Source organism: Glycine soja, chromosome 2, assembly GCF_004193775.1.
Source record: "Glycine soja cultivar W05 chromosome 2, ASM419377v2, whole genome shotgun sequence".
Classification (NCBI taxonomy): Eukaryota; Viridiplantae; Streptophyta; class Magnoliopsida; order Fabales; family Fabaceae; genus Glycine; species Glycine soja.
Genome location: NC_041003.1, coordinates 6775968 through 6799336, shown reverse-complemented (window position 1 = coordinate 6799336; position 23369 = coordinate 6775968). Strand labels below are relative to the sequence as shown.

The window sequence follows — 23369 nt, the reverse complement described above, 5'->3', positions numbered from 1 at the left end:
TAGGTATGAAAAATTTAATTAAACCAACTACTAATTCTATATTTGATTTTACAAAGACTTACGAATAGTATAAAAGAAATGCAACAACTGAGAAAAAAACTTAAAATTTTGATAGAGACTAAACTATGGAACAAGTCTACAAAAGAGATGTAAAAGAGAAAAATACTCATTATCTTTTTTCTCTCTCCACTTAACTTGTTAAAAAATCACTCTTATCTTATCTTGTGTGGACAATTATAATTTTTTAAAGAATTTTTATATGGTTATTAATATAATAAGTGTTCAATAAAATTAATAGATGGTTGGAAGTTGAAAAATTAGTTGTAAACTGAAAAAGTTAGTTGATAACTAAAAAATTATTTTATTAAATTATAAGTTTTTGATAAAAGTAGTTGTTAAAGTAACTAAAAAATGTAAAATGATAAAAAAAATAAAATAAAATCATGATTTATTTAAAAAGAATAATAAGAAAATTTAACAAATACATTGAGAATACAAATGAAGGAAAATATAAAAAGCTAAAAATTGGAAACTAATATTTTAAAAAATATTACTTTAGGTGACATCTCATAAAACGCTAAAAGTTATTAAAAAAATTATTTAACAAATAATCAAACAAACTTTTCAACTACTAAAAAAAACTAAAAACTAAGTAAAGTTCTCACATTCTCTCACTTGAATGCCTAATTTTAAAATGTCAACCCATTTGACAAGCATCAATTATAATAGAAATTTATTTAGCAACGAATCATGTTGTTTACTAAAGTTGGTTGATCCAAAGAGCAAAAAAGGAAAATAAAAATTTATACTTCAAAGATCAGCAAAGATTGAGAATTGTTCAACAAAGGTTATAGGTTTTATATGTGTGTTAAATAAAGTAGAGGTGGACTAACCTTTCCAAGCCATCATGTCGTATTTGTGGCTCCAAGGGTTGGCGGGATGGATTGAATACTCTACTCCTCCTCGACAGGCAACCTGCTAAGGTCTGAGCCGCATTATCCTCCGCACTAAAACTAAAGGATTTATTTTCTCAAATATGTTAAGTGAAAAATAATATAAGTTGTATCTGGATTTTGCTTTCTTATTTTACTTTTTTTCCTATAAAAAATGATAAAAAAGACAAAAACAATTATTTTTTTCTTTGTGTGCGCGCACACATAAGGTATCTTTGTGTGTATATATATATATATATATATATATATATATATACATGTGTGTGCATAGCAAACTTCTATTAATATCATAGTTATGCAAAAAACTATTCTATTTTAGTATTTTATCCTAAAAGATGGAATAGATATTAAGATTGAGTTCTCTCCATTGAAAATTAATATGAGAGAATAAAATATTTCCATCTCATCCATTCATAAATATTATGCACAACTTTATAATATTTTTTTCTCATGCAGTGAAAAAGTCATTGTAGAAGATCTCAACCCAATTTTTATCAGTCAAAAAATCCTCTTCCTGCTATATTTTTTTTTAATGATAATACCTTCTGGCACTTGTAATGACTTAAAAATTCTTCTATCTTTCTTGAACCCATCCAAACCATTTAATCACCTTTACATAACACACATTATATGACTAACATTGCATGTTAAAACATGATATTGATGAATTTTCCTTGTTGAAGCAAAGTAGCCAATGCTTGCAATTGCCATTAAAAAAATAAATCAGAAATTGAAATAACTAAATAACAAAACATTCAATTGAACTAAATAGTGGAATGACGATACATACGACTTCATTCATAATATATAAGCTTTGATTAATTTGCCTCCCTCCACATTGGACATTAATATTGGAGACCGAGAACTCCCTTATCCTCTCTATATATATATATAACATAACAATCACTTAATGGATTCTAGGGAAGCTTGTCGGTGGCTAGAAATGCAAGTTTGCTAATCAACAGGATGTCCTTGTTCAGAGCTGAAATAGTAGGATTGACGATCTTTGCATTACTTAAGGCTATGTCACAAGTTGTAGGTCCATCACCAGCCACTTTAGCATCATAATTTGCCGTTTGGCCATCCTCAGCCAATTCACTCAATGAACTTTTGAATGATCCAATCGTACCATCATAAAGGCTAGTTGCACATTGCACAATGGCTGGTGAAGGGGTTGTCATCATTGCATCTTTGAGGAATCTTTGGGCCTCTAACCCCTTTTTTAATCCAAATTCAAGGATCAACTTGCAAAGCTCAACATTATCTTTAGCCCCAACAATTTGAGGTTCGGCTTGGAGAACTTCAAGGCACCTTGCCTTGTCCTGCCCAGCCTGATCGCATAGAGATTCATACAAGGTTATGCCTAAGGTTGACATAGGAGCATGAGAAATGAGGATCAAGGAAAGGGTGAATAACATAAGGAAAAGTGTTGATGAATTCATTTTTGTTGTTGTGGAGAAATAAATTATGAATTCAAGGTTCTTCCTTTGGTCTTGTGGAGAAGATATGTTGTTAGGTACTATGGGACTCTTTATAGTCACTAAAAAATTGTAGGTTAGATAGTGAGTGTAATTTTAGTAATGTATATATAATGATTGGTGTAGGTGGGGGCGGTAATAAGTCTTTGCTATTTTTGTTTTTGATTTTTTTTGTCATTTTTAGCTTCCAATTGTTAAAGGCAAGAAAAGCAAGTTTCAGTTTGTGTGCCCACGAAGGCATCCCTCATTTAAGGTCTGATATATTAGCCACCATTTATCAATAGTAATCTCGAAGAATGATGAATGCTCCAAAATTCATTTTTAGAGAAAATTTTACAATTGAAATACTAATTAACTAAAGTAGGTAGACTGATTTTTCCATATATATATATATAGAATGAATGTGTCAAATGAGAAGTATTGATTTTAATCCTTAGATTATAATTAAAAAAATTGATGGCTAAGATTAAAATTCTTATTATTCTTATTTTTAGTATTTTATGTTTCTTTTTCTTAATTGATTTAAATAGTTATTTTTTAGACCGATCACTTAAAGAATCAATCTAAAAAGTTAATGTTTAAGATTGATTATTTAAAAAAATGATCTAAAAGTTAATTTTTAAGATTAATTACAACACATTTATATAATTTAATTTTTTATATTTACATAAACATCGATCATACAACTGATGTGATAGGTCTTTTATATAATAGTATTCTCCTTATCAAGGTCAAGGTAACCATGAACTATTAAAAATTGAGATTTTAATCTTAATTATCAATTTTTTTAATTATAATCTAATGGTTCTTCTCATTTTGAATTTCTTCTCATTTGATATATATATCAACGCTGTGATCTTTGTTGCGATATAGTGCTAACTTGATGTAGACCCACCAAAAACGCTAGACAAATAAAGTAGTATTGCTTCAAATTTAGTCCAAGTCTAATAGGTGATTTGTATGTGCCCACCAAAAATGGTATTTTTGACTTGTAAGTGACTCATCAAAGATGATACGATCTAACGATTTGCTATGATGGTTTTTCAGTTTCTTATTACTAGAGGTGTTTTTGTTAGTTTGACAAGTGTTATAATGGGGACCATGGTAATGCCCTTGGGCAACGTCAATGTGACTGTTGTTTCACGAGAGTGTGATTCTCTGATCCTAATCCTTTATCCCCTGACACTCTACATTCCTTCTTACCAAAATAGAGTATAGATAGTATTACCATTTGGAGACTTGACTTGACAATGGTATTTGTACTTATGAATTGGATATTATACTCGTGTATACTGTTAATACCCCTATATGGTCCAAAATTCTTAATTAGAAATTAATTGCCATGTTTCAGTTTCATTTGTCATGACAATGGAGAGAAATGGAATATAGAATTTCTAATACAGAATGAAAAATAGAACTCCTTTCTTTCTCATAGAAGCACATGACTTAACCAAAAACCTTCTTCAAACATTACAAAGTCACCAAAATCACAACGCACCATTGTATCAGAGTAGCATGGATAAATGCATTAAGTGGAGGAACCAGTTTTTTACAACGCCTAAAGCACAGTATGCAGATATATATTTTAGCATCACAACTGGTTATTTACACAAAGAATAAAGCCACATAAAGATGCAATGCACATATTTGATTGTAGGAAAAAAAATTGACAAAGACGAGAAAAAAGACACTATTGCTTTGTCTCTCGAAAATTACACACATTTCTATTCTTTCCAAAAGAGCTAAGCTTACCACAAAAAAGATCAAATAAGTTTTTGTACTTAATGCCTCAATCAATTCAATTCCCATTCCTATAATCTGATCAAACACCATTTCCTTTTCCATCTTTAATATCTAAGTAACCCCACATCTCAAAAAGAACCCCCAAGTTTTTGGCGCACCTCCTTTGATGCAGCATAGCTTCTGCTTTCAGTTACATTTGAATTGGAAAGGACCTCGGACGCAATTTCCCAGCTTTCACTTCGTCCCTCACTCGAGTGCCTTGCTTCGGATCGAATTGTTGGGGCCCGGCGATCTGAACCCAAAACTGAATCAACTTCAGATGTATTATGGGGAGGTCCAATGCTCCCTCTGCTCCGGATGTCCTCGTCAATTTCTTCAATATTCCGACGCTGTGATATCTTTAACAGGTCTTCACCAATATCTAGATCATCTTCAACTTTAGAACGAGGATCTCCACCACCCAGATCTGGTTCAGGTTCCCGGGAAATGACCGGAGGAGGTGGCCTCGGTACCTCCTCTTGAACAAAAGCTCGGAAATTGTTCCTTGAGGGTTTCACTTTTGTACAAAATACTTCTAGGAAATTGTTTAAACAACCCCGGTTGTAAACATTGATCCTGTTATCGGCTCTGTAGCGGAAGTTCTCATAGGTAGTCTGCAAAACAAGTTAACCAGGTGATGAAGATATTCTTGAAACACAAGGGCTCTTAAGAATCAAAGTTTCAGAAAATAAATCAGTATTATTATTATAAGCTATGTGTTTATAGAATATGGTTTTCTATAAAATTTGGCCTTTTCTTCCATACTATGAAAAAAAACTATAAGGGATGACTTTCTTCTCACATCTTGGTACAAGATGATCAGACTTACACTATCAATGCAGTTTGGATTGAGGGAAGAACACACAGAATTACCAACCTTGTGAAATTTAAAATTACTATTTGTTTGGATGAAAGGAAAAGTATGAGGGACAAAAATGAGTTTAAGATTCTAAAATTATCTTCTCAAAATTTCTTTCCATTACATTGCCTGATTTTTGTCTACCTTCAAGTACAATCATTGAGTCTTTTTTAATGTCCAGTTTTACTTCATCATTTTGTCTGCATCCTCCAAACATGAAGTCAAAAACTAGATTTCCTATAAATAAGAAACCTGGTGGATTTAGAAGATTAAAATATCTTTTAGAGAGTGGTTCCAATTTAATTTTACCGAGGACAATTCTACTAATGCTTTTTTATTCACGTAGTAACCAGTTAGTCTCAAGGGACAATGAACAATCAGATAAACAAGATATTATATTAAAAAATGTAAAAGATATCAACTGACCTGATTTGTGCCAATAAGGTACAAATGAAAGCCAGTTAATCCACCGACAAACCACAAAGAGATGAAACAATATGCCATTAATATAACAGATGCAGGGGATTCTTTCATTGCCTCCCAAACTGTCCCGTGATAACGATCCATCAGAACCTTGATGTAAAAAGCTGAGATGGAAAACACATAGATACATAGAATAGTTGCCGAAGAAACAAACAGAAAGAAGTAACGGTAGTTCCTCTGCAAATTGGAAAAGCCATAAACAAATAAATAAATTACAAGAAACACGTAAACAAGCCAGGAACATCAATTGAAAAAGCAGTTATCATAACATCAAGAACATGGTCAATGCAAACTATCGTACCAGCCCAATACATTGGCCCACCCAAGGGCAATGGTGATCAAAACGTTCAACACAATTGTTGCAAATGGAGCAATGCGAACAACGAGGAGGACGATACAGCATACAAGTGTCACAATATTTCACCCTCACAGAATGGCCATTTACCATTACTTCTTTTGTTCGTGGGAACTGAAGGCTTGGAGTTTGGCGTCCTCCAATATCAACAGAAACTGAAGAGTCATAACGGAACTCTTCCTCTGGTGGATGTAAATTCCGTGGGATAATGCCCGGATCACGTGAGGAAGTAAGAAAGAGAAGAATCAACACCTATAAACATAAATATTAGGATTAAATTGCATCAAGGCCTGGGAATCAGAAATGATTAAATAAAATCAAAATATCTTAGCAACTAGCAAGGAGTATTTCCTAAGAATGATGGCTAAGTGAAAAAATGTGATCACCAAAAAGAAAAGAAAATGTATCAATAGATGCATCATACATTTTTTTATGCTATGCCATTGACTTAGGATAAAGTTGTGTGCATCTGAACCTCTTACTTGGTTTTTTCAAACACACCCCCTCATGCAAATAAACCCAAGTTTCACATTGGCTAGAAATAGTGCCAAGATATAATATATAAATGAGGACAATCCTCACCTTTTGAACTAACTTTTGAGGTTGAGTTAGGCCCAAACCACACTCTAAGATGGTACCAGAGCCTATCATAGATCCATTAATGGGCTACCCATCATATTATCCACGCACCGGTTAAGTTATGACCAAACCCACATGCTAAGACCTCTCTCTATTAAGATTTTTTTCTTTATTCATGGAAGGTAACAAGATAGAATACCATCTAGTTTTATAACAACACAATAAATCATTTTTGCTTTGAAGTTAATCTATTCAAGTATCCAAAAAATATTTTTCCTTGTTCATGAATAAATTGACTAATTAAACTCATGTTTTTCATAATCAATTTGATCCCCCTGATGATCACGCGCTTTAAAAGATCACTTGGTTTGAAGGAAACATCTCTCAGATTTGTCCATGATTTGTTTATTTGTTTATTCCATCCTGAAAATCTCATTTCTTAGAGGCAAAAAGGATTTGTTTCATTTTATTTATAACCCTCAACAGCGGTAGTTTTGTGTACTGCATCGCTCTTTATTAATTGTTTAAAGAAGCCACGGTTCAGGAGTTAGTATTGGCTCATAAAAGATATAAAGGAAGGTGAATGGGATTGATTATGGATCCTTATCCTTTGTGGTGCTTATCACAGGAAAGATTTTTAAACTTTGGATTCAGGTTATAAAGAATGACAAGTGTTTCCATGGAATAATACAAGGGTTTCAAGCATGATCACCTGGTGAATCTGTCTACATGTGGGAATCCAGTTCTGCCCGCTTTTGGGTGAAAGACTTCCTTAGCAGGTTTTGTAATTGCTAACTAATCCTGATCTCAATCTTGACCTTACAATTTTTTTCCTCAGTTTATTCTAATTTTTGTTTAATTTGTTCCTTCTCTGCAAGATCTCCTATCTGTACATTTTCAAGGTACGTGGTATGACCTCTTTTACATATAACTGTAACTCCTTTAGTTTTGGGTCAATTGAGGTTACTCTTTAATTTATTGTAAATCAACCAATACATAGCAAAATGCATGTAGCCTAAAAATTTCTCCAATAGTTCTGTAGAGTACCACATGCTGATTTTCTCCAATAATTCCAAGGAGGTATTTGGCTGTGGATCCACCATGCATGTTAACCAAATTTTGGTGCTTTCAACTTGTATTTGGCAAGTTTGCTTATTCCTACACAGATTGACGAGTTCTTGGGGTCTGTTTGGTTAGGTTTGGTTGTGCTTGCCAATGTTTGGCAAGGTTTGTTTGTAGCAAGCCGAGAGCTTAATAGCTTGGGCTTGAGGAGGACTGTAGAAGTGCACTAGGTTGGAAAGCTCCTTTGACCAAAATTGTTAGTCTCTCCCTCTTTTGTCTTGAGCTTCAGCAGAAACCATCTGACTAAACCCCTTCAACCTCATGATTTTCTCCGACCAAGCCCATGGTCCATGGACTCTTTTTTCCTCCTATGTTTGGCACTTGGAACCTCAGCCCCCTATGAGTTAATTGTGCCTTAGATTGACGGTGATCATGTGTCTAGACCATGACTTTATTAATGAAAAATGTCATTAATTGTAGTGTTTTTATTTTATTTTATTGTTTTAGTTTTGAGCATTTATCTGTACGTAATAAATAGTTATCTTTTATCCATAACTTTGGCATTGTGGCCATCCCTCACTAGCTAGCATTTTTGCGGTCAACTACTCCTCACCACTATCTGGGATTGACAACTATGAGGCTGACACAAATAATTGTCTACTTATGAGAGGAAATATAGTAATGGGAGATATGAATGGAGATTGGAGAACCAAGAGGAATATTTAGATGAGACAGTAGTAACTAGTAAGTAAGTTATGTATAAAGAAATAACCTATTTTAAAGAAATGACAAGTCCACATAAATATTAACTTACATGGGGCATACACTAACAAGTCTCATGTAAGCAAAAGTATAAAAGCATCAAATGACAAATAATGGAAAAACTATTAACTTACATAAATATTAAAGAGAACTGCCACCACAAAAATAGCATATCCTGCATTATATGAAGAAAATTCATGCCGAAGATGCCTTGCTACAAATACACAAAAGACAATAACTGGAACAATGATCAGCAACAAGGTGACAAGCAGAGACCTAGCATCCGGTCCAAATATCAACCTTCCCCTAAATAGGAATTTCTGCATAAAAGTAGGAGAAAAGTTTGAAGTGATATAAATAAGATTGTAATTTTATAACAAAAAATAGTCAATTAAATAATAACACTACTGAAATTAGCCAGTAGCATGAACAAATTTAGTAAATGCTACATTTCAGAAGGATAACCTTACTAATTTGTATTGGGAAAACCCATGGCCCAAACTTGAATTCTATGATGATATCAGAGGCTACCCTAGATCCATTGTTGGGTCACCTACCATGTTATCCACACTCCAAGCCTAATAATGTTGGGTTGAAGGATTGTATTGGAAAAAACCCAAGTCCCACATATACTAATGATAGTGCTTGAATAGTTTATAAAAATAGGGGACAACCCTCATCCTATGAGATAGTTTTTGAGGCTGAGTTAGGCCCAAACCACATTCTAACACAGGTAAAAATGTCATTTCCTTTGTTTGGTTGAAGAGAAAGTCAAAAGAAAATGTGAAGAAAAGTCGACTTCTAGAGATAAAAATTCAAAATTTTATTTCCTTCAACTTTTTCTCCAATTTAAATTCCAAACTTTTTTCTCCTCCCTCACTTTCTTTCCTCTCAACCAAACATAGGTCAAAGTTGCACAATTCCCAAAGCACATAATCTCACCCCACCAACTCAACTCACATACACACACCTGTCCCTAAATTCCAAAAATTACACTCCCAACTTTCAAGCAACAAGAACAACATTAGAAATCAAAACCCATCATCATGAACAAGAAACAAAGGAGGACAAATTATACATCTTCGCCTCTCATTTGCCTATGCTTCACATTTCACACTTCTCTCCCCTACTAGAAAAGACAAAACTCTGCAGAAAAGCCAAAAACCAGCTGCAGCCAGCCAAGAGCAGTTATTAATCACATTAAATTCTTGTTTCAAACTCCTCCAATGAACCACCATCAATGCCCTATCAGTTCAAACTCCACAAAGTTAAGCTTCCTCACATAAACAACCGTTACAAAAGACAAACGAAACGAAACTGCCCATTCAATGACACACAATTCTCAAAGCACATAATCTCACTCCGCCAACTCAACACACACCCCTACCTCCTAAATTCTGGAACCACACTCCCAAGTTCAAATTTTCAACCATCAAGGATCACCAACAGCATCAGCAGCAGCATCAGAAATTCAAAACACAAAACTACTAAACCCTTTTAAAAAAAATCATTCTTCCCCCAACTCACAAAACAAATCCAGCACATACCCATTTAACACGTCAAACATTAAAAGCTATATTCATGAACAACAAGCAGAAAAAAAAAACAGAAGAAAAAAAGGGAAGGTAAGAACATTACATTACTTCCTTTCCATGCTTCATAAACGCGCTTCGGTGCCATCAAGAAGAAGCTCTGCTGCAACAACTCCTTCTTATAACAACTCTTTACAGACCCAAAACATGCAAGTTCTTCTTCTCATCACCAACGCGTTCAACCACTCCCAAACGACCCCACCACTGAACGGTACTTCGGTTTAGCGATTGAAGGGTCAAAATCTGAGGCTTCCACCACCACGATTTCAAGGGTCTCGCGCGTCAAGACAGAGAGAAGGGGGGGGGGGGGGGTATGTGGTGGTGTGATTCGAAAGACGGCGATTTTCGGGTTCGGAAACTGCAGGTTTGGTTTTTTTGGGGAAAATAAAAATAAAAAATGAGAAGAAAAAAAAAACACAGCAGAATAACACTGTTGAAGAAGGAAGAAAGAGACACAGGGTGTTGTGAGCTATGTGAACAGAAGAAACCCCTTCTTCGCCAGTGAATGTGAAATCTCTGAAATTTCACCACCTGAAAGGAGGAAGCGTTACCCATTTTCATGACTTTAATTAATATTTTTCACCATCTTTTTTCTTGGGTGCTGTTTCACCATTTATTACTATTAATTGACTTTTAATTATTTGGTATGTAAATGTAAATGTAAAAAAGTTCACATGGTTTAATAAATAACGACGAGTGTTACAATATATTCTAGTATTTATCTAATACAGATTTTTTTTTCGATAACTGTAATATAGACTTTACTATTATTATTTAAATTTATTAAAAATTATAAGAATAGATTGACTCGTTGAATGAAAAAAGGAGTGCTACCAAAATTATAACCAGAAATAAGAATTGTGTTCAAAATAATGCATGAGACTTATTTTACTAGCATTTCTCGTTAATAAAACATCATAACTTAATATATATATCATTTAGCAGGTACTATAAATAGAGTGATAAAATTATGTTTGATTCTTGTCAGATATATTTTTAAAGAGAAGTGAAAAATTAGATTTTAGATTAAAGATTCCTGTCATAGCTAATTCTTTTTACATTCTTAGGAAGGATGAGGAGTATTATCTATGATTAAGGTTTGAAATGAGAATTAATCTTACATGCAATTTAAAGCATTGAAATTTATAAGGATACATAAAAAATTTACCAGAAAGTCAAAGATTTTTAATTATGATAATTACAAAATAGATAGATAAAGAAGTGTTGATATATTTTTAAGATAATTAATTATTACGGGAACAAACTTATATATATAATAATTTCTTTTGGTTACACTATATATAATAGTTTAATGATTGGATTACAATTTCACATAATAGATTATTTTCTTATGGATCATTGTTCGACTTTAATTGAAATATATTATTAATCAGTCAGAAGTGGTGTTATTATTACAAGATTAATACTCTTATTATTTACAATTAGTATTATTGGTGTTATCATTGCAAGTTACAACCCGTTTTGGAGCGTTTGGGACCCACCCTAAGTGGCATCATGACAACAGTTTGATAGAGATAGTCCAATTTTTTCTCTCTCATAATATCATATCATTCACCTCGTCCTTCAAAACTAAAGACAGAGGGAGAGAGAGAATTGAAAGGGATGAAATGAATAGAAAAAATAACATAAAAGCAAAAAATAAAAAATAAATAGAAAACATGGTGAAGTAACACAAATGGTACTGCCAACCTGGCCATTTGGTCTATTGCTTTTGGCTTTTTCTGGCTGCTTTACCCTTTGAGAGAAGCTTTCAGTTTCGATTTTCACCATTATTAGTTCTCCGTAATTTTCGTAATCTTCCTTTTGGTACACTCAGACAGTAATCTTTTATTAGATTTGATGTAAAAAATAGATAAACATAAACAACAAAAAATTAGAGAAGATCAAAATTTAAAAATAAAGCAAAGATGTATTATTTAAAAAGATTTTTTTTCCTTTTTTTTTGCATATGATCACAAAGAAGTATTCTAGTTAATTATCGAGATTTTTAAACTTTTCAGAGAATGTATTAACATTCATAGGCAAGTTATCATAAGGATAAAAATAGATCAAGTCAACTAGATTATACTAAGAGTCTGAATTAAAAATACGTGATTTAAGTCTCTTTTGTTCACGGGTTTTTTTTTAGAATATGGAACTAATCTGTTTAAGATTTAGTTTGTGATAATCTAATATCAAAGATAAAAATAAAAATACGCATGAAATTTTATAAGAATTAAATTAAATTTATTTATATAATATAAGTATATTTTTAATGTTTAATATAATATTTATGATAACTTATTTAAAAATATATTTTGTAATAAAAAATTTAAATAAGACATCTTGGTGCCCCGGAAAGCTTAGGGAATAAATGGATTAATTGTTTACAAATATCACAAAGAATGTACATTTTTTTGGTAAGACACATTTTTAGAGAGGACAATATTTGTGCAAATTTACTCATCTCTCATGCTTATTCTCTTAACACTTTTTGTTGGTGAAATTTTATTCTGCGTTTTGTCTCAATAAAATATAATAGGAACATAATAGTTCTCACCAACTATAAGTTCAGATAGTTGTTGTTTGTGTTTCTCATGAATCTGGTGCCTGCATGTTTGTGTTTCTCACTAACTAAAAGTTCAGAATTTGGTTTAATGTTATTCTCTAGCTAGCAGCTTATATGAGCTTATCTCAGTGGTGTCAATATAATTGAGTGTGTGTTTGAATGGAGAAATTAAAAATTATAAAAATTTCAAATATTTCAATTGAAATTCTTTTATTTTTAAAATTTTGTGTTTGGATAAAAAAAATTAAAATTATGAGGATGAAAAAAATGAATGAAAAAAAAGAGAAAATATGGTTGGTGTGCTAGTTATACGTGTTGTTCCTCTATCGATCGATATTTTAGGAGCTCAGACGGTGTTTCTTGAAGAAGACGGTAAGAAGAGAATTTCAATTTCTCACAATTTAGAAGGAAATTGAAATTCCAGATTTTTAGTTGTTTAAAATTCTGTTTTAAAATTTCAAAATTTTAAATTCTTCATAAAAAACATTCAAACAATGAATTTTAAATTACAGAAATTCAAATTCTCTGATAAATTACTTTCATCGGTTAAAATTCTCTATCCAAACGCACTCTAAGATCATTTTGGCTTTGGTTTTATTGTGTTAGCCTAATAAAAAAATATTTTTCAATAGACTTAATTATAAGATTTAATTAGCTTGAATCTTTATATAAATCAACAAATTAACATTTAAAATAAAACAAATAAATATAAGATTTTAAAGCATTATAAAAAATTTAATATAATAATAATAGTAACAATAAATATTTATTTATATTTTTTAAATAGGATAATCTATTAGAACTTAAAGATTCTTTGAATGGCATATTTAACTAAACAAGTTTTACTAAAAGTTTTGACTTAACCTATTTTCTGTAAAGACTTGGCCCGGGTATGATGTATGTCAGGCTAGACGACATGGTCTATTTTCATTCTTTTATGACAATCCAAAAAGTAAACAAAAATGCTTGCGAGAGATAAGATAAGAGAAGCATAAACACATAAAAAGGAAACCCAGCCATTGCAAACTGCACTATGACAAATGAAGAGACACAATTTCTCCTCACAAAGCAAAATCTAGGGCTTGATGGTAAACAACACCAAAGGGTTTTTTAATATTATGACATTCTTTTTAACAGATATTATGACAATTTTGCTCTCATTTTAGCGTATTTTAGGAATTTTTTTATTCTTACACATATAACGAATCATGTAGAAGACTGGAAGGTGCTAGTATGGACTTTTTTTTTTGTGGGCCTAGTATGGACTTTGAGAATAATGAAAGGAAGATTGAGACGAAAAATATTAAAAAGAATTTAGTTCCATTACTCTCGTCAAATGTTTCGAACTATCATGAATTCATGACTTTAAAAGGAAATTAACTTAGACAAATTTGAAGCACCTCTCTTCTTTAAAAAAAACTCCTTCTAGACGTAGATGCTTAAAACAAAGAAACTAACAATTCCTTGATTTGGATTGATTCAAATTTTACGATCGAGTAACTTAAATAGAACAAAAGTACAAGAATAATTGATATAAATATTATTGTGCCATCTTCCTTATTTCCTGTGATCGATTGTGGACAACGGTGATAAAACTAGATTTAGTGACAAAAATTGGTCACAATTTGCCAGATATAGCAACATAAAAATAGTTTTACTTAAAAAAAGTGAAATATAATATATTTGCTTGAGTTTTTAGGTAAGAAATAAATAACTAATTCATAAATAATTATTTTCACAATTTTACACTATTTAGGTTACTTGTTTGCTTTGAGCCAATCAAAGCCTGAAAACCAACAATCTAAAAGAAGATAACAAAAAAAAGAGAGAGAAAAGAAAACATTAACATTTATTACACAATTCATTTAAAAATCATAGAAATAGTGAGCTTGAAAAATAAAAATAAAATAGTTTAAATTAATCATAAGGACCGATGTTATGAAAAATGTGATAGATAGAAGAAAGAAGTCTGTCTGAGCGTGTGGTAATATTTTCATGAAAACAGAGAGTTTTTGGCTGGGGGATAGCCGCACATGAACATTAATCATGCTCATCTTATAAAAAAAAATCATGTTTAGCTTACACACGGTTATAGTAATTTCTAGGAGATCGATTGTACTTTTTTACAACATTGAGACTTTAATTTCAGAGATTTGTAGCAGCTTTATCAGATTTTCTAGTCTGAACTATTCTACTTTTTATTTGATTCGTTGCTCCTTTCTCTCACAGACTTTCCTCCCATAGCTTCAATTTGCCTCATCTCTTTAATTGCTTTTGTTTTGATGCGTTTAACTAGAAAGATGCTCTTTTTTTGCCAAAGGAAAAAATGGGTGTCCTTCTTGCTAGTGTGTGTGCCTCTTCTCTGTCCTCCCATTAATTACTCTTGTCTGAATTTGCATAACATGCATGAAAATCACCATCAACATGTTAGTCATGCAATGTCATGCTTTCTCTTTGCAAGTTGCCATGTCTACAAACACCATCCCATCATCCTTCTCCATGATCGAGAAAGAGGTGATTTTTGAATAACATGCTCTAGATCCAAGTTTGATCAGATTTATCATGCATGGCCTACACCAGAACCCAAGTGCATGCATGTCCCTCCAATTGTAACTATTTAGTTAGCTATATTGTTCCCGCAGTTATATATATATATATATATATATTTATTCCATACTTGCACCCATTGATCTAAAAGTTGAATGGCAATGGCACAAAATGGGTTCTTTTTTCTTATTTTTTAAATAAAATCTATATGATGCTTTCATGCCAACATTATACTATATTCTTGGTCTATAGGATAGATACACATACACTTTTAATTAAATAAAACTCGCTCAAAGAGAAGAAATATATTGACACCAGAAAAGAAAAATATTCAAGATGCCAAAGTATTTGAGTGGGAATTTCAACCACAAATAATATCCAAAATTATTAATAACTATGAAATTGTTCTTCAGAAATCAAGCTACCAGTTTGGCTAGAAGGTACAGGTATAATGACAGGGATGCCATTAGGATCTCAGCCTGCACAATAAAACCATAAATAACACTTCGGCCAAATTAAGCTTCCACAATAACTTCAAATACTTACATTAGCTCAAGATGAGTTTAAAGGCCGTAAAAAAATGAGTTTGGAGAATTCCACCACCAGCTTCGACTTGAAGTACTTCAGAGTAGTTGAATGACTAGAACAACCATAAAAATTATCCACAATGTAGTCTAATTAAGCTGATCTCAAAGATACATACAGTATTACTGTGTTCTCTTAGTGTGCACAATAACCTTCTTTGTGTATAAATACTTAAATAGCCTCTCCTAGGAAAAATTAAAGAATGTAAATGAAAAATAAATTGGAAATATTTAAGATAATGTCACAACAAGAATACATCAAGATTGAACAAGTTGACGAAAAAGACTCCTAGTTTTCCTGTTTTACTCATAAAATTTTAACTTATGCTAGACTTTTAAAATTGCATTTTTTTTCAAGATTTATAACCTATTTTAAGTCTAGCTTGGTTGGGTTGGACAACCTGTGTTCAATTTAAGCATTTTTATAATTAATGAATTCTTTTGCTTATAAAAAAGAGTTAGAGTTTTAAAGTATTAGACTAATTAAGTTGAACACATAAATAAAATTAAAAATGCAAATTATATTCAGTCCTTTCGTACAGAATCTCCCACCGACCACATGGTGAAATTTAGTTTTGCGTGTTATCTTTGCATCGCCGTAATTTACATACAGAGTAGGTGTTAGTTTGTCACATGTGTTAATGTAGTACTAGGAGCCCTCATAGAAATCAAAGCTATTAGTATACTTATTCCCCCCTCAAAATTAGTGTAAACCCCGTGACTTATTGGCTTAATTGCCACCTTGCATGGGTTCTTTTGCTATTTAAGAAATCAAGCATCTAGGACCAGGCACAATTAATTGACAAAGTCTTTCTATAAATAATTGTTTTCTATAGTGGCTGATTTATCCGTTCAATTATTAGCAAATTTCTTTAGTATACACGTTATAATTCAGTGATCCAAGCACCTAGCTAGAATGAAAAACACAAGTGAGAAAATCTTTCTAGAAATGAATTGATGTTATTATTGTTTTTTTTTTATCAAATAACATTTTTTAAATGTTTACTGAAATATATAAAGTTTTAGTTATTTTTTTTAATTTAGACTCCAAAACCGATCTAATTTAATTATTTTTTTAAATTAGTTTATGCACTACTTAAATTTTGACCCATTTTGCAAATCACTGCCATGATTTTTTTTAACAATTATCTCTATACTATAACAACAATCCCCAAATGATCCCTACACTAACAATAGTATCTCACTAGACCCTTCTATGCACAACATTTTTAATCAAATCTCCATTCTCTCTCTCTTTTTTCTATTTACACTCATCCATACTTAGTGTAAATTAAGTAATCTCCCCTCTTTCAACTTTAACAACAAAATCATATTATTTTACTTAAAAAGTGTTTTCAGTAATTTAATACCATTTGCTCTTTATTTGGAAGTGATTCTACGTAAATAATCCAAGCCAAGGCTTTAAGAAATGGAGATGATGATGGAGTTGTTATCATCGGCACTCGAGTGTCGAGACGGTAGTACTCATCTATCTGTATATAAATCAGAAAATAAATTAAATAATCAAAGCCTGTAAAGTTAGACTAAAACTTTGAAATCGTAAAATATTTTGTTCGACGCCTTTGGGACGTAGACATTTAATTATATATCTAGGAATTTCTAGTAAAGATTTGTATCCTTTCCGCTTAGGCAATTCCTTTCATATTTTATTTTAAGCAACCCAACATAGGTGTAGATCTCCAACAGTAAAATAAAAAACTAAACAATTATATTTAAAAATAAATAATTCGCTAAGCAATATATATACACACACACACTTTTGTTGAGAAAAAAACAAACAATATAAATACTCTTAATCCTAAAATTAAAAAGGGCTGCTTAATTAGTATGCTTTATTTTGAAAAAACAATTAGCTGTTTCTATTAATTTTTACGGATACCACCAAACCAATGAACTTTAAATGATCTAAAATTCAATTTTTTTATTTTTTTAAAAAAATTTATACTTATTATCTGATCGTACTTTAAATATATTTGTCTATTTGCATGTGGAAAAAAAATGAAAAAATGATTTAACTTTTAAAACATCTATTATTAATTGGAATAATGATATAGGACACTTCTTAATTATAAATATTTCATCAACACTTATCTTTTTTTTTTTTTTATTTCTTTTCTTACATATCACACACATATATATAGGATCATATATACATCCTTGAGACATCACCTAAAACATTTTTTATTTATTTTTTCTTTTAGTAAATATATTAAGTAATAAAATAATATATTTTATGTCATATCATCCTTTTGATGGAGGGTTTGTTTTACTCTTGAGGTTGTCTGTTAATCTTTTTTCTTATTATAAGAGTAACGGTACAAAACTATTCTCTTATATATTTTCTTTCATCAATATCTTATATCTTTTTATTTATTTATTTTTATCGCATCATAAATTTTATAATATTTATTTTTTTGAATATTTTTTTTCTTCTCCGTTCTCCTTTCACTTTGTAGCTTTGGTTAACTAATTTGTGATCACAGACAGGATGCCCCGATTATGCAGTGCTACTAGGAAGACGAGATGGCCTGAGCTTCAGCACATGAGGAACACGTGATCTCCCCAAACCCTTCAACACCACCGGCGTTTTCACCGCCAAAAACTTTGATGTCACCGACGTTGTCGCCTTATCCGGCACACACACCTGCGGCACATTCTTCAACAGGCTCTCCCCTCTCGACCCCAACATAGACAAAACCCTAGCGAAGCAACTCCAGTCCACGTGCCCCGACGCAAACTCCGGCAACACCGCTAACTTGGACATCAGAACCCCGACACTGTTCGACAACAAGTACTACCTCGACCTAATGAACCGCCAGGGCGTGTTCACCTCGGATCAGGACTTGCTCAGTGATAAGCGGACTAAAGCGTTGGTGAATGCATTTGCATTGAATTAGACGTTGTTCTTTGACAAGTTTGTGGATGCTACTATAAGGTTGAGTCAATTGGATGTGCTCACTGGGAATCAAGGTGAAATTAGGGCTAAGTGCAATGTCGTGAATGCTAGGAAATCTTTGTTGACGTCTGTGGTGCAATTGGTTGATCAGTTTTGAATGAAGCTATATACTTTGTAACTTATGTGTAGTTCTTCTTGTGTGTTTTTACTGTTTCCTAAGGATGTGATGGATGTTCTATTTTGGGGATTGTTGTTTCCTATTCAGCATATGACTCATGTAATAAGAGTAAAAAGTGTTCAATATCATGTGCTTGATCAGTTTGCCACACAAAGCAAGTATTAATTGCTTCTTCTTCTTTTTTTGTCCATTTTCTCTTGCTTATTAAGCCAATAAATGCACTAATGATATTGTCATAAATACTTTAGACCCTCTCTTAGAATAATTGTAAGAAAAAAAAAACTCAAGCTTAATTTTCATTTAATTTTGTATGGCCTTTGTTAGTCAACAAGTTGCAACACACACTAGAAAGAAAAACTCAAAATGAAACTAACAGAATAAAATAGTATTACCGATATATAGCTAGTAACTACTATAACTAACAAAAAGGAAATCTTACTAAAGCTAATTAATTAAAATCATTCCAATTCTATATCTAATTTAAGCTCAAGAATATGAAAAATAAGGCTAACAAAAAAGGAGAAAAAGAAGAAAAGAAAAAAGTGGAAAACGGAGAAAAAGAAAATAATAAAAGAAATAAAGAAAGTAACCACAAAAACAAAGAAAAAGTGAAAAAAGTGCTTTAAATTGCACTCCAATGTGAAATACTTGGCTGGGGGGTTGTGTTAGCAAAAGAGAGAAATTGTATCTTATGTCATATCTCGAGAGAAATTGCTCTCTTAACTCTTGGATGCCAATTTCCTATCTTGAAATTCCACGTTTGTTTGAAATCCAAGTTACAAGCCAACAAAGACCTTATGGTTTATGCTTATGTATGAGAATTACTGATTGACATTGAGATGAAAATCAAAATTAAATTAATTGTGACATTCAAATGAGTGGATTGAAGTGAGCAACAAACTTGACATGAGACAATTGCCTTGAGGGAGACACTTAAGCCATGAGAAGCTATACAAGTAGTATTTCTTCTTCTTGGTCAAGCCATGCCTTCTAATTAATTTCTTGAAAAATGTTTCTGTGATTCTCAATTGATCTCTTGTTGACACCATAAGACATGATTGTATTCAAATTGCATGATTGGAATTTTTTTTGGAAGGATGTGATGGTGAGGCTTGTTCAATCATGCAATTTCAATACAAGCATGGCTTAGGACAAATAAAAGATCTAATACATAAATTAAGTCTTAATTATCTAAGGAGTTACAATTTGAGAAATTTCACAAGGATTGAGTGCAAGTTAAAGTAGAAATATGTGATTTAAGATCTCGATTATATGTGAAGGAGTTTCTATGAATTTTGACCCGACAACGTTTGTTTCATCATTTTACATAAACTGCACATTTTCAGTGTTCGATAATATTCCCCAAAGGGATTTCAGTGAATTTCATGCTTTTTTTTATTTATTATTGTATGCTTGTAACTCTAAGTGTAACCTTTCATATACATCAATTCACTATTGTTTACGTCTTAATTAGTAACTTCTACATTATTTTTTGAATATTACTCAAGTTCTTTTGAATACGATACTCTATTAATCGAAGTACTATTACTTGATTGGTGTGCTTACCAAAACAATGAACAAGGATGAGAAATTGAGTTAGGTGGATGGTTTGAGTGGTGGCACATGCCACATCGGTCATGACCAACACTATTTGTGTTGGCTAACAAGGCCCAATACAAAATTACACGTAATGCCAATTACGTTCTTAAAATTTTAGCTTTAAATATAGTGTCAATTTTTTGGCTGACCGAACTTAGCGTTGGCAAAAATGTGGATGCAAATATTTTTTATGAAGTCTGGTAGCTTAATCCACAAAGCCACGCTAAGTACAAATTTGTGTAAGCTTTTGTGATATAATGTTGGCTTTTGGAAAAAGCTAGATGACTTTTATAGAGATGGTTATAAGAACTAGAAATTAAAGTAACTAATTTTATATTAATATTGTGGGGAAATGGTAATAAGTAATTAAATGTGACTAAGTTTGTATTATGATTGTCGAGAAAGAAAGAAATTTGATTATTACAATATATCAAGTGACTGAAATATATCTTCTCAGGTCGGAAAAACACTAGCTTGGATCTTCTCAAGTGTTTAAATCTCATACTTTATTCTTTTAAATCTTAATTTTAGAATTTAAATATATTATGTTATGATTATTTTTTAATGGTCGATCAGGATCTCATGTAGTGATAATGTCACTGCAGAAAAAAATTTCGAGTCGTTGGACCATCAACTTACAATATTACCATATGTAATGATTTTTTTATTCAATAAAAATTCAATATCTTTTCATATTATTTTTTGTTCTTTTTTGTGCTTAATTTAAGCTTCTTTTTTTCTGTAAAAATGGAAATTATAAATTAGGATATTTCTTATGCTTATTTTGTAGGCTCATGAACCACAAGTTATCCTTTTCTTGTTTCTTGTAATAGTCGACTATATATCTCTTGTTAGTCTTGTACAAACTTATGGAAACACACAAGCATGAATTGATCATCCGATATTAATTACTATGGATTTAGAAGAGGTAGTTTAAGATATAGCTCACGGTATTATTGAAACAACAGTCATTAGCGAGTGACAGTAAGTACTTATCAAAATGGATATGTACAAACTTTCAATCTTAAGATTTGTCCAAATATAAGCTTATATAAGTTACTTGATATGATATTACAATGTTGGACCCGTTGACAACGATAAATCAATCATGACAAAGATGATGTTTGTTTAAAATATTTTAAAACAAAACCAGTGTGCTATGAGGTTGTTTAACCCGTGGAGGGCATTTTGAAGCACCCAAATCTGAATAATATAAGGAATTATTTTGCGTTTTTTTTTTCGGCAATAGGAGTTGGTTTCCTATATATTAATTAATTTAAAGTTCTTTTTTTGGCAGAATTAACTTAAAATGCTCTGATTACTAGTTATAATTTTTGTAATTTCAATAATCGATTTTCAATATACATTATAATTATTAGCAAATTAATTAGCATTATATCTCCTTTAAAAAATAATTATGTTCAAGATATGAGCTTTAAGGAAAGAGGAAAAATTTATTTCGATCATTTTACACCTCTAAAGGGATTAGTTAGACTTGAATTCTTAATTAAAAAAATATCATTGTCGCGTATATACCATAAAAACATGCCATCTTTGAGATGAAAAGTAATAAAATAAAAATTACGTGATTCAGAAAAGGGTGATATGGATGGGATCTAACAAATCTCTCTAGTTAGGGTGAGTTTTAAAAATTACATGATTCTTTATGGTTACGCTGTAACATACGAAACTAACATAAATTTAACTAAAATACAATACAACATTTTAAAATTTAATATTAGTGAACAAAATATTATTATTTATTAAATTGTTATAAAAATTGTAAAATACAATTAATATATTATTATTATTATTATTTAATTCATATGCAGTGCCTTATACAGCTATGTTCACATGTATGATGTATGTACGTATATTTAGCGATTATTTTGATGTAATTTTGATTTTTAGGCTTTTTTTCTGTCTAATTAATTTTTATAAAATAACTTTCGAACGCATAGATAAATTAATACAAGTTTGTTTAAAATTTAATTTATAATTTTAAGTTTGAGTCTTGATTAACTAGCAATACTCAAAAGAAAAATTCTATCAAGTCCAACTATTTAGCTCGAATGAAGTTATTTTTCGTAAAAAATACATTGTATTTATTTAATCAAAAAATTAAAAGAAGCATTTCTCCAACAAGATTAACATGTAAATTAAAAAGAAAAAAAATGCCTATTATGGAAAGTATTGCCCAAATACCACAAACCTCTGAACACATATAGCAACGGTCTTCACACTGCTCTACTAATTATTATTAATACAAAACGTTGCTTTCACAAATCAAAAGAAGAGACTCATGCATGGCGCTAATAATTACAAATCCCAACAAAAAAATGCACATGCTCATTAAATTTGATAACACTAGTTATGAATCGGTGGTTTTCTTCTAGGTGCTGTATAATCCATTGAGACCAGCTGGGCTCCCTCATCATCTTTTATAACTTTCTCTTTTTTCTCTGCATTAACAAGATTTTCTTGACCAAGATGAGTAGCATGAATTCCAAAAGTGTCTGTCCTTACACTTCTTGCATATGCTAGAAGACAATAAACAAGACTAGGTGAGAGAAGCCTTGATCCACTGACTATTAGAGCATAAGGAAAGTAATCAAATTAAAGTTTTTTTTTCGTATATACTAGCATCAAGTTATGGTTAATGTAATAAACAAAATCAAGGGGAAATTAAAGATTTATACCTCCAATAAGAGACGATGAAAAGTAGCATATAACTAAGAATGCTATTAGAAGAACAACTTTTGTTGATAGTACAGGCTTCATGTCCTACTCCAGCTAGCTTCTCTAGACTCAAAATTTATGTAGCATTTATGCTTTGGATAAGCTTCGCTACTCTGATATCTTGTATATATGGCAGGAACCCATAAAGTACAAGTTCTCAATCCATGAAATTAACAGTGTTGTCGCTATACGGTTCAAAACTGGCCACGATAATATGCGACCAAAACATATGGTACGTATTTATAGCATACAAATAAAATTTATAACACATGTAATTCTATGATATCTCACTCTCAAAAACCGGAAATAAAAGGAATTTGAATCTGTGTGT

General features: G+C 31.4%; 2 protein-coding genes, 1 long non-coding RNA gene and 1 pseudogene across 3 annotated transcripts; 1 reads left to right on the top strand and 3 right to left on the bottom strand.

Annotated features, from left to right (window-relative positions):
• Nucleotides 1-1689: 1689 nt before the first annotated feature.
• On the bottom strand, nt 1690-2496 carry LOC114384077. The gene has a single exon (XM_028343755.1). It carries the CDS (start codon nt 2393-2395, stop codon nt 1871-1873), a length of 525 nt encoding a protein of 174 aa, XP_028199556.1. The 5' UTR covers nt 2396-2496; the 3' UTR covers nt 1690-1870.
• A 1499-nt stretch (nt 2497-3995) lies between these two features.
• Nucleotides 3996-10461, bottom strand: LOC114384070 (protein S-acyltransferase 8-like). The gene is made up of 5 exons (XM_028343750.1): nt 9952-10461; nt 8448-8633; nt 5857-6162; nt 5499-5732; nt 3996-4827 (listed from the first exon to the last, which is right to left on the bottom strand). The coding sequence occupies exons 1-5, from the start codon at nt 9991-9993 to the stop codon at nt 4303-4305; spliced, it is 1293 nt and encodes a 430-aa protein (XP_028199551.1). The 5' UTR covers nt 9994-10461; the 3' UTR covers nt 3996-4302.
• Nucleotides 10462-17034: 6573 nt separating this feature from the next.
• Nucleotides 17035-18841, top strand: LOC114370019 (annotated as a pseudogene).
• Nucleotides 18842-22458: 3617 nt separating this feature from the next.
• On the bottom strand, nt 22459-23258 carry LOC114370618. The gene is made up of 2 exons (XR_003657886.1): nt 22999-23258; nt 22459-22839 (listed from the first exon to the last, which is right to left on the bottom strand). It is a non-coding gene; the product is annotated as an uncharacterized LOC114370618 (long non-coding RNA).
• Between the last annotated feature and the right edge of the window lie 111 nt (nt 23259-23369).

Coding starts and splice junctions, on each gene's coding strand:
- LOC114384077 (XM_028343755.1), bottom strand. CDS start 2,395: ATGAATTCATCAACACTTTTCCTTATGTTATTCACCCTTTCCTTGATC.
- LOC114384070 (XM_028343750.1), bottom strand. CDS start 9,993: ATGGCACCGAAGCGCGTTTATGAAGCATGGAAAGGAAGTAAT. Junction 6,163..8,447: donor CAGTTCTCTTTAATATTTAT/GTAAGTTAATAG, acceptor TTATGTTTATAG/GTGTTGATTCTTCTCTTTCT. Junction 5,733..5,856: donor TGGGCCAATGTATTGGGCTG/GTACGATAGTTT, acceptor TCCAATTTGCAG/AGGAACTACCGTTACTTCTT.